This window comes from Nannobrachium achirus (assembly GCF_963921795.1).
Source record: "Nannobrachium achirus genome assembly, chromosome: 16".
Taxonomy (NCBI): Eukaryota; Metazoa; Chordata; class Actinopteri; order Myctophiformes; family Myctophidae; genus Nannobrachium; species Nannobrachium achirus.
This window is the reverse complement of record NC_137823.1, coordinates 17278958-17290709: the sequence shown is the minus strand read 5'-3', so window position 1 is coordinate 17290709 and position 11752 is coordinate 17278958. Positions and strand designations below refer to the sequence as shown.

Sequence of the window (11752 nt, the reverse complement as noted above, 5' to 3'; positions counted from 1 at the left end):
TATGCCAGCCATCGTCAAAGAAAAGGTCTTTTTCACTTAAATGGAGCTCAGTTAGTCTGTTCTTGAGAGACTACTATGTCAGTAGTTCTCAAACCTTTTCACGTGAAGGACCCCAAAACATGATATGTATTTGGCCACGGACCCCCATCTCAAAATATTTCGTTCCAGGGACCACCCAGAAGCGAAATTTTACAAAGAGTTACCAAAAGTTCGTTTTGAAAATGCATACATTCAAAGATATGCACACATTTTCACGACTTTTTCAAAAATAGCAGATCTACAAGCTCGCAGCGCGGCACTCGGTGCCGCGCTGTGAGCTTGTATATCTGCTATTTTTCACTGGTTAAAGCAATAAGTCTAGGATTAAATGGGTTAATTTGATGTTGCGTTTGCGTGAGGAAACAGCTCTGTTCGTCAGCTTTGCTTTGTTCACTTCACGCTGTGTTTTTGAAAGCTGATGAGGGACCTTGATCATCAACACACTGACGCCTCTCTGGTGTTAATCAAAACTCAAAAAGCTTCAAAGAGAAAAAACCCCATCATTCATTCAAAGTTTGCAGTTTCAAAAGTTCTGAACCGAATAGGGAACAGACCAAACAGAACGGTCTTTGCATCTTTAGAGAAATCATGGATTTAGCGCTGCATCCAAACTCATGAATTGATGATTTTTTTTTTGTTTTGTTTACTATTTGCATTCTACATTTCGCCAGTGAGGAAGAAGTTCTCACATTTTCCACTTAAGTAAAAAGTATACGCTATTATAGAAATACTCTGTTACAAGTACAGTACAGGTCCAGTATTTACAATTTACTTTAGTAAAATTACAAAAGTATTGGCATCAAACTATACCACCAAAAGTAAATGTACACCTTATGCTACAATCCTTTGAAAATAGCTCACACTTTGCAACCCATTGTGAGCTTGTAGAGCTGCCAAATTATATATTATAGGTCTGAAGTGGTTTCGTAATAATAATCAAAATCTAGAAATTAGTAGGCCTAACAAAAGTTTTCAAATAATTCTAGTGGAGTAAAAAGTATAACATGTGCCTTTGAGATGTAGTGTAGAGTAGAAATAAAAGCATTGACATTTTTCACCATTAAAGTATTTTGAAAATCTAATCAGTATTTTTAAGTAAACACAATTACTCTAGCACTTTAAGTCAAGACAAGTACAAATCTGACTTTCACTTGCAATTGAGTAATATATATTTAACTTTGACTAAAGAATTGGAGTTGAATACTTTGTCCATCACAGATCCTGATCAATCTCTCTTGCACACTACAGTTGAATCATATGGGTGCATGTACAGTTTATACTAGTGTCTACATGTAGGCTATAATACGCATACGCACTGCGTCACGCACCAAGGACAAGAGGCAAGAAAACTGATACGGGAGCCAAGCCAGGGCAACCCGGGGCAAAGCCAGGAAAGCCAAGAACGAAAGAGGAAAGTAGATGGTGTCAGTTGGAGCAGGATGAGGGTGTCTGGCAGGCAGGCAGGCAACGTAGCAGGGGAGGTGAGCTAACTGAGGCACAGGAGAAGAGACTGAGGCAAAAACACAAAGAATCAAAAACAAGGTCGCGAAAAGATGAGAAAACGAAAGCAGGAGTACCTGAGCGAGAACACATTTGCCAGCAGGAGGGGTTGGCTAGAAGCGTGACCGCAACGTGAGGCAGTGGAGCCTGATGAGCTGATGGCAGGCAGGTGGGGCAGAACGAGGGAACAGGTAACAGGTGTGCCACGCTGGACGCGTGGAGCCGTGCCTACCTGCCTACCATGGTGCCTACGCCTACGCACGCACGAGCGCACGCACGAGCGCACGCACGCACGCACGCACGCACGCACGCACGCACGCACGCACGCACACACACACACACACAGGCCACTCTCAAAGTTACAGACACATACTGTAATACACTGTGTATTATGTGTCTGTAACTTTTAATTATAATTGTATAATACACAGGGGTACTGACAGAGACTGTGAAAATAACTGTGTACTAAATGTTCAGAAATGTTCAAACTGAAGTGGATGACAGCGACAGGGATATTGTCGGGGTCGTTTTCAGAGCGATTTGGAACACGGTGACAGCAAATGGAAATCCATATGCGGTTCATCAGCATGAACGCTCACGTCATTACCATTATAGTTATTGTGACCGTAGGTCGCTACTTAGTATGGAAGCCACCAGATCCTGTCCGTCACTCAAGATCCCTCATCAATTTGTTTGTCACTCAAAACCCCACATTAATTTGTTTGTCACTAAAATCCCTCATTAATTTGTCACTCACCTTCATACAATAGTGCTTGGCTGTGTGCTTGTGACATCTCACTGATGTCACGATAATATGTTAGCTACTTCTACATTAGACTGATGCCAGCACTAGACGTCTTTGCCTTCTCCATATATGGAGCAAAAAATCTACCTGGTCCAAATATGGAGTCCATGGGGTCAGACCCAGATAAGTCGGGTAAGTATGTGTCGGGTAGCTCCACATAAGCTTTCCGATTATATAGGCCGAGTTAAACGTGTAGTGTGACACGTCCCATGACACATATTTCCTTATACGGCCGTTGCCTTTGTATGGGCCATGAAGTCAGCCATGGCAATGCATACCGTCTATGACCATAGTCGTGTGACACGATAGGGTTACCTCCATATATAGGTGTTCATAGTCCCATATATGGATCACTGATGTCATCAATATCCTCCCTGTTCTTGTCAGAACCATCTGAGCTGCCACTTTACTATAAGTCTATGGGTTTAACTACTTCCTGATCTATACAGCGCAAGTGTGCACACAGAATCTGCTCCCACACAGAGGCCCAATTCCAAACCGCTGCCTTACCGTGCAGTCAGTGAGGGCTTGAGGGTATAAGTCGAGGTTAGCCAGTACGCTGCTGTACTACTCTGTCTCACTTGTTTGTTTTGTATTCAAATCATCAACTCTCCACAGCTGGCACCGCTGCACAAGAAGACATGGCGCGTCTGGTTGCTGTTTGCAGGAACGGGAAAGAGGACTTTCCATTCCTCTCCAGGCAGATTCCCTTATATGTTGATGATAGTCTCACTTTGGTGATGGAATTGTCAGACGGTCTCATGGAAGCTGAAAGCCACCAGATTAATGACTCTCAACTAAAAACCTTTGCCCAGAACCTGTCTAAATTGAAACAACAGGACTTGAACGTTGCTACGACGGTGACATCCAAAGAGGTGTTCGGTGCTCTGTCCCAGCTGGTGCCATGTGTGGGCTGCAGACGGAGCGTGGAGCGCCTCTTCTCCCAGCTGGTGGAGTCCGGGAGCCCTGCCCTGGAGCCTCTCACCGTGACGTCCACAGGCACGCTCTCTGTCACCAAGGCCTGTTTGCAAGACGTGAAGAAACTGTACTCTCTTTTCTACTTCCACGGGTTAAAGCTGAATGACGTGATCGACGCCATCCCAAAAAGCAAAAAGAACAAGCGATGTCAGCTGCACTCCTTAGACACGCACAGACCCAAGCCGTTGGATGGATGGCGTTGGATGGACGTGTGGGAGTGGATGTCTCAGGAGTGCAGAGATGAGCTGGTGCTCGTTGACAGTGCCCGTCTCTTAGATACACTAGAGACATACATGTGCAAACACATGTTTTGCCCGGACTGTCAAGATAGGGTACTCAGGGCATACGACATCTTAGTGGGGGACTTGGACTGTAGTAAGGAGAAGGATTACTGTGCTGCCTTGTACGCGGGTCTTCGCTGCTGCCTCCATGAATGCCATGTCCACATGTGCTGTGAGCCTGACCTCATCGCCCACCTCCTCGGCCGGGCCGAGCCTGAGATTACAGGGCGTTATGAACGCAGCGAGAGGCATGCCAGGACGATTGACGCAGCGCAAGAAGAGGTCCTGACCTGCTTAGGAATCCTCTTTTATGAACGGCTTCTCAAGATCTGGCAGAGACTGAGGGCTGAGGAGCAGGCGTGGCAGATGCTCTTCCACCTGGGAACCGATGCGCTGCGCAAACGTTTTGAGGCGGCTGTGGAGAAGATGCAGGGGTTCAGCCGACTGGAGCGGCTCGTCGAGGAGCTCTCCAAGGAAGAGAGGGCGAAAGAGTTGAGGCAAGAGAAGAAGAGACAAAAGCGAAAGAACCGTCGCAAAAACAATATTGCTTCCGAATCGACTAAGCAGGAACCTGAGGAGAAGGAAACAAGTCTGGACGAGGGTTTGTTTGAGTCTGTGGTGAGCACCTGCAATGCCTGTGGTAGTCAGGATGAAGAAGAGGAGGTCAGCACCGGGGAGGTTATTGTTGTCAATGGAAGCGCTCCCTGTAACTGCTCAGAGTGCACAATCCTGGGTTCAACCCCAGTTGAAGGCAGTGAGACTGTCTCAAGAGTGGCCTCTGATGTCGGCTGCACTGAGGGACCACAACGCAACCACGACAAAGCAGATTATACACATGGTCACCACTGTGCAGAAGATAAGGAAGGGGATGGAGTGGACAGCCGTGTGGAGTGTCAGGCGAACTCTGAAGGAAACACCAAGTGCAAAATTAAAAAGAAGAAAAGAAAAGGCAATGGCTTATGTATCGATCGGCGACAAACATCTGAGTTGTGTGAGACGGATGGTACCACAAGGGAACGCAGTCCGACAACTTCACACCCTTCCCGAAACAAAGAAGCGTGTTCCTCCTTGTGTGACAGCACTTTTGAAAGCATTTCGCCACAGTTACCATGGGCACGGCGTCAGAAGACCCTCAGCCATCATCTTGACAACATGTGTGGCCAGGTGGACACCAACACAAAAAGTCTGCTGGAGCTTCTGGAGGATTCTGAAGTGACATCGGATGAGGGCGGGCTAACGCAGGATGAAATCCAGGCATTTGTCGAAAGCAACAAGTCCTTCTACAACAATCGCGATCTGTACCGTCAGCATTTGAAAGACAAATTCACCAAATACTGCTGTGAAACACTGAGCAGAGTAAGCCACCCTATAATGTTGAATGACTACTAGCCACTGCTAGTAATAATAGTAGCCAGTGCCGATCATGGCCTACAGTATTTAACGCCCCAGGTGAGATTGGCATTCAGCACCCCCCGGGGGCCAAAAAATATTGTTTTCTTGGGGCCCTTGGAGACCTGACACCCCAGGTAAGCGCCTGTTTCGCCTCTCCCAATGGGCGGCCCTGATAGTAGCTGCTGCTCTCATCAGCTCGTTCAATGGGAAAACATGCACTCATGACCTCTTGTTCAGCTATTTTGTAACTTGTTTGAATTCAATTCAATGCGATTCTTAGTTTCTATTCGTCTCTTCTTGCTTGCGCACTCATGCTTTTCTCTCCCACCTTCCAACCCTGTAATGGTTCCTTTTGACAAAGCCTAGTTTTGTCTCATAAAGGGCACAGAGGAATTTGGTGAATCAAACTTGTAAGCTGTGACGTTAGGGATATATTTAAGTAGTCGTATTTTTGTTTACTTCTGTGACAGTTCATGTAGTGATAAAACCAATAAATGTATACAGAAATTCTAAATATAGAGATTTTACAAAGAATAAACATCCATTTATATTACTAGAAGCTGGGCCGCCCTTCGGGTGGCCCAGCATCTAGTCGGCGACCTGGCCAACTTGGGAACGATGTAAATAGGGAATGAATGCCCTGCCCTTTAATGCAAACCCCATTATACCTGTTGTCATAGGACCCGTTTTGACCATCTGTTTGCCTGTGTCCATTTATGCCCATATATGGAGATATCTGTATCTGTCTGTCTGTTGGCGTCCATTTTATGTCCATATATGGAGATCACTGCAGATATAGTTCTGGGTCCATTTTATGCCCATATATGCCCATATATGGAAATATCTGTCTATTTGCGTCCATTTTATGCCCATATATGGAGATCTCTGTATCTGTCTGTCTGTGTCCCTTTATACCCGTATATGGAGATATCTGTTTATCTGCGTCCATTTTATGCCCATATATGAGATCTCTGTCGGTTTTTGTTTGTTTCTTCTTTAAGCAGAATACACAGCCTGCTTAAATCTGCATCATTCAAGTCATCCTCCCAGGTCATCCATGTCATCCTCCCAGTTTCTTTTTTGGAGCGGACCCCATGAATGCCCCACCCTTTAATGCAAACCCCAATATACCTGTTGTCATAGGACACGTTTTGACCATCTGTTTGCCTTTGTCCCCACCCTTTAATGCAAACCCCAATATACCTGTTGTCATAGGACCCGTTTTGACCATCTGTTTGCCTTTGTCCCCTTATGCCCATATATGGAGATCTCTGCACACACAGTACCGGTTGCGGAAAACTCTGATGTCAGACATCAGCTCCGCATTCTGGCATACATTTTATGCCCACCCCAATATACCTGTTGTCATAGGACCCGTTTTGACCATCTGTTTGCCTTTGTCCCCTTATGCCCATATATGGAGATCTCTGCACACACAGTACCGGTTGCGGAAAACTCTGATGTCAGACATCAGCTCCGCATTGGGGCATTCATTTTATGCCCATATCTGGAGAACGCGCGTGCCGGTGGGAAGAACGGTTCTCGAGATACGCGGATTACATACATACATACACATTCACAGAGATTTTTTGTTGACTCATGTGGCGTACGTGATGTCAGAGCCTTTTATGGAGTGATGTCACAATGAGTCAGCGCTTGCGCAGATTTCCTCCGGAACAGCCTGATGTCAACAATCAGCTCCGCATAAGGAGATTCCGAACGTTTTGCGCCGGTTCGAAAAAAACGTGCGTCGGATCGGGTCGAGGCCCGGCACTGCACTCCACGCCGCGGCGGGGATCGTGCGTGCCGAATCTGAAGCCGGTGGGACGAACGGTTCTCGAGATACGCGGATTACATACACACAGACAGACAGACAGACAGACAGACAGAGATTTGTCGCATTTATAGATAGATGAATTGGGTGTGATGTGCAATATGCAACATTGACTAAATAAAGAATATTTATTAATATGCATTAAAAAGTGAGTCAGTATCCATGTGGACGGCAAAGGAATTACCCACAGTTCATTGCGTTACCAGGGGAATCCTCTAAATGTGACTAGGTCTGGTACTTTGTTCCTTATGTCTGCATTGGTCATTTTTCTTTTTTGTACAGATTATCCAAGTACAGAATCTAAGCTTTCATATGATGTATCATTTGTTGGAATTGGAGCATATTTGAAGAAGTTATGGGCATTTTAAACTTGTTGCACCATAAAACCCAAAGTGCTTAAAAAGCCATTTCAATGCAAGGAACATTTTTACACCTCTAGGTAGCCAGAAGTGGGTGTGACAATGGGAGGGACAATAGGTACTTACCCCCCCCCCCCCCCCCAAATCACTCCCCCCAAGTCAAACCACACCCACAGTGGTATAGCTGTCAACTTCAAATTTACTTTTATTCCACTACAATTATTTCAAACTACTATTTAGTAGTAGACCTGTGGTATTGTGCTATAGTGCTTGCAGCCATGTCAGAAATAGTGGCCAGTGGTCTTTTCTACCTCCTCCCCTCCTTATATGCTCATCCTGTCATTTTCTTCTTTTTGTAGTTTTTATTTTTCACTAAAATAGTGTATTACAAAAGTACCTACATTTTATAATTAAGTAAAAGTATCAATACTGCAATGTAGAATCACTCTGTTACAAGTAAAAGTCCAGAATTAAAAAATGTACTTGAGTAAAAGTACAAAAGTATTGGTATCCAAATGTACTTAAAGTACCAAAAGTAAAAGTACAAAAATGTTTGAAAATAGCAGATCTACAAGCTCACAACGCGTCGCACCGCAATGCGTTGTGAGCTTGTAGATTGGCTATTTTCAAATAGCCTTGGTATAACATAGGGCTAAAGTGGTTCATGTATGTTTTAAACTTTAGTTATTGTGATTTAGCATTATTGGGCTAAATGTAAAGACGCTACGCTGCGCCAACCGTGAATTCACTTCAACCTGGTGTGGAGCAGAGCAGTTAAACCTATTTGCTACGTACGTCTACAAAAACGTTCATATTTCAAAGATAAAGTGCTTACTGAAGTCTCACAGATGTCACCATAGGGTACGCTCCAGCAGAATGTCCCGTAATGATCGTATTATTTAACGAGGAGCATTTTAATCCGATCGGTCGGCGTTTCCTTAAAAAGGTATTAATGTATCTAAGTGCAGTACACCTCGCAACCGATGGGGTCGCATGGCTGAAAAACAACAGAAAATGGCATCTGATCGGATTAAAATGCTGTTTATTAAACAATACGAAAGATACGGGTAATTCTGCTTGAGCGTACCATACTGTGACATCTGTGAGACTTCAGTAAGCACTTTATCTTTGAAATATGAACGTTTTTGTAGACGTACGTAGCAAATAGGTTTAACTGCTCCACACCAGGTTGAAGTGAATGTATTACGTGCGCAACACCGTAACTCGAGCCCTATCTAAATTGGTCGGGCTAACTGTGTCAATCATTTAAGTATGCAAATTAATCATAAAATGTAAACAACCAACTAATTAATTAATAGTCTTTAAAAGACAAAGAAGCGGCCGCACACACTGTAGCCAAAGTGCCAATATTTATTTTAAGACGCAGAGGCAAAGGGTACCCCAAGCCAAAGCGCCAGCGCTCGCCCAGCAGTCTGCTGTCACCCAGGCGGATGCGTGGCATTGGTCACTTCTCGCCCTTAGGGTGTCTTATTTATAGTGATTAGTGTGGATTCACACACCATTTCCTAAACGTGTAAACAGAGCTGTGTAGCAAAACGACTATGAAGTTTAAGTCTCTCTCTCTCTCTCTCTCTCTCTCTCTCTCTCTCCTCTCTCTCTCTCTCTCTCTCTCTCTCTCTCCTCTCTCCCTCTCTCTCTCTCTCTCTCTCTCCAGCTCCTATAGCTGAGCGATGGGGGAAGGCGGCAAGTCTTCGAAGAGGTCCTTCCTGGACGACCTGCTGGTGACCTTCAGCTCTCCCATGGCGTGGCTGCTGGTCATGGCCCTCATCCTCACCTGGTCCGGGGTGGCGATCGTCCTGTTTGACCTGCTGGACTACAAGACCCTAGCAGGTAACACTCGACCAGGTAACGCTATGTACAACAGGGTTTCCCAGAGTGGGTGCCGTGGCACCCTAGGGTGCCGTGATGCCAGTCCAGGGGTGACACAGAATACTTTGATAATATTTGTCAATGTCACTTCACTATGCTTAGTAAAACAGACCTGATTTGCACTGTACTTGATGAGTTCTTTGTCCATCTATGGCCAACGCTCTTCACCAAAGTTAGCAGATCTACAAGCTCACAACGCGTCACAACGTGACACGTTGTGAGCTTGTAGATCGGCTATTTATGGTGAACCTTCCTCCCAGAATAGGGATACGTGGGTTCAAGTGGTTAAACGTCAAGTATAAAGTAACTCTCAGAGTTACAGACCTGTAAAGGTCCATTTGGTTGCAATTGTACCCTCTCAGAGTTACAGACCTACAGTATAAGGGTCCATTTGGTTCCCAGCTATCAGTCATTTAGCCACATGGACCCTTATCTCACCCTAATCAGTGGAGGTGGTAACATGGACCCTTATGAGATCATTTGGTTACAAATGGCTAAATGAACACAGAAATGTTGCAGTGCAATAGGGTGATTTTTACATTCTGAGTTAAATTAACACTCTGGACTACAGTATGGATCTATTCATACATTCATCAAAAAAAAAAAAAAAAACATAACTTACAGTAGCCAATTTTCAACTTATCTTCATATAATCATATACTTGGTCCTCTGATGCTCTTTAGAATAGGGTATCATTTCTGTCTACTCACTCGCAGTGTCTCACTCTGTGGACGGTTCAGAAACCTGCCCATACCAGACTGACATCATTGGTATAAAGGTTTGGTCATTTCAAACACTGTACAGTAGATCGGAGGTCTTCAACAGGGGTTCTGGGACCCCTAGGGGGTCCTCAGAGATACAGTGGGCAGATCTACAAGCTCACAAACAACGCGTCTGCGACATGTTGTTTGTGAGCTTGTACATCGGCTATTTTTGTCCGAAGTGGTTTGCTTTACATGGAAAAAAGAGCAGACTAAGTACCGAACCAAAGGTCAAGTTTATAAATAATTGAGGGTTTAAGTCATTAAATGTCTGAAAACACATTTACTGTCAATCCAATATGTAGTGGGGGTCCCTGCTTAATATCTCTTTCAGCTAACCTTGGACTGGAAAAATGTTGAATACCTCTGATGTAGTTTCCATTAGCTTGGAATCCACACTGATGATGTCATGGACCCTATTCACGCCCCGCCCAGCAAATTTCTAAGCAACTTCCTGGTGCTGACCAAGGAAGTTATTTTAGAAGGAATGGAAACACGTGACCGCTGGGCATGCATCATGAAGCTCAGCATGGGTGCTAGAACTCGCAACGGAAGTACGATAAAATACATGTCAGTGAAGCGACCGCAGTTTTCCCAGTGACCCTGAGTGCAACGGTGGGGGCCGATGGGCAATAGACATATCAAAGGTATTTTTACAATCACTTGCTTTTTGATGTGCACAGTACATAATGAAATAATAATAATAACAGTAAATAATAATCGTTTCTGTCTCCGAAGTATCGCGAGATTTGGTTCCCAGACAGGAAACGGTGGATAGTCTCGCGATACTTGGCACGTTTAGAAACATACTTTTTGCTCTTTAGATACTGCTATAAAATGACACAGTGCACACATCGAAAATCCACGCAGCACAAGAAAATGTGTGACATGCCTTCTTTTATTTTCCTGAGCTGAGTATGTTATAAAGGTCTCACTTTTTCATAAATAGTGTTTGTTCATGAACTTCATGAGCTGCTGGGAGGCTGCTCCACAGTCTTCCACCGAACTTCCGGCTGCAGTTTGGCACCCATGGTGCGACGAATCTGCCGGTTGGAACTGCGAGATAGCGAAAGGGGCGTGGCTGTCTTTACCTCTCTATTTACCTTGGTGCTGACGTCAGCTTTGAAGGGGAAACTAACACAGAAATCGCCAACAAATCCTTATTTTGAACGGTAAAGTAAATTATAACGCTTTGTGCCTTTTACTATTATGTTCTTGATCATGCTAGCCGTATTTTATACTTTACTATTCGGAAATAGCTTACATTTGCGATATCTGTGTTAACTCTATGGGCTTTTAGCAGGGTTTACCCTTCAAAGCGTCACTTCAGCACCAAGGAAGGTTAGGCAGGAACAGACAACACCCGGAAGTTGGCACACCATGGGACGCCGCCATGACACTTTTTGGGTGGCGGAAGTGACAAAGTGCTCATAGACGCTAATGTTATTTTGGGTGGCACTTCCGCCACCCAAAGTGTCATGGCGGATGGCCTTGGAGCCTAAAATGACGTTGGTGACTGTTCTTGCTGAGACCTTCTTTGTTCAGCACCAGGAAGTTGCTGAGTGGGCGAGGCGTGAATAGGGCTAATTGGTAGGCATTTTTCGGGTTAGGGTCCACACGCGGCCCACCAATGAGACACAGAGTGAGCAGACAGAAACAGTGCCCAATGCATGGTCATTAGTGAGGATGAAGATGAAGGTTGAAAATGACTGAAGTGCTCCTTTAATGGAAGTTCTCATACCGTAGTGTCATTAGAACGCTCCTGCAATGTGGTGCTTATGTTATGGTTTTATGAATAACCCTTCAACTGTTCCAACATCATTGTCATGTTTCATTCAAACATACATTTGTCATCCAGAGTTTAGCTTTTTTTCTTTTCTACAAATTGGGCACTTATTGGGCATTTTTTAAGC

General features: G+C 44.7%; 1 protein-coding gene across 1 annotated transcript; it reads left to right on the top strand.

Moving 5' to 3' along the window:
• Positions 1–2985: 2985 nt before the first annotated feature.
• LOC308300847 (gametogenetin-binding protein 2-like) lies at positions 2986–4992 on the top strand (the record flags this gene model as incomplete). The annotated part of the gene is made up of 1 exon (XM_080744743.1): positions 2986–4992. The coding sequence occupies one exon, from the start codon at positions 2986–2988 to the stop codon at positions 4990–4992; it is 2007 nt and encodes a 668-aa protein (XP_080600869.1).
• Between the last annotated feature and the right edge of the window lie 6760 nt (positions 4993–11752).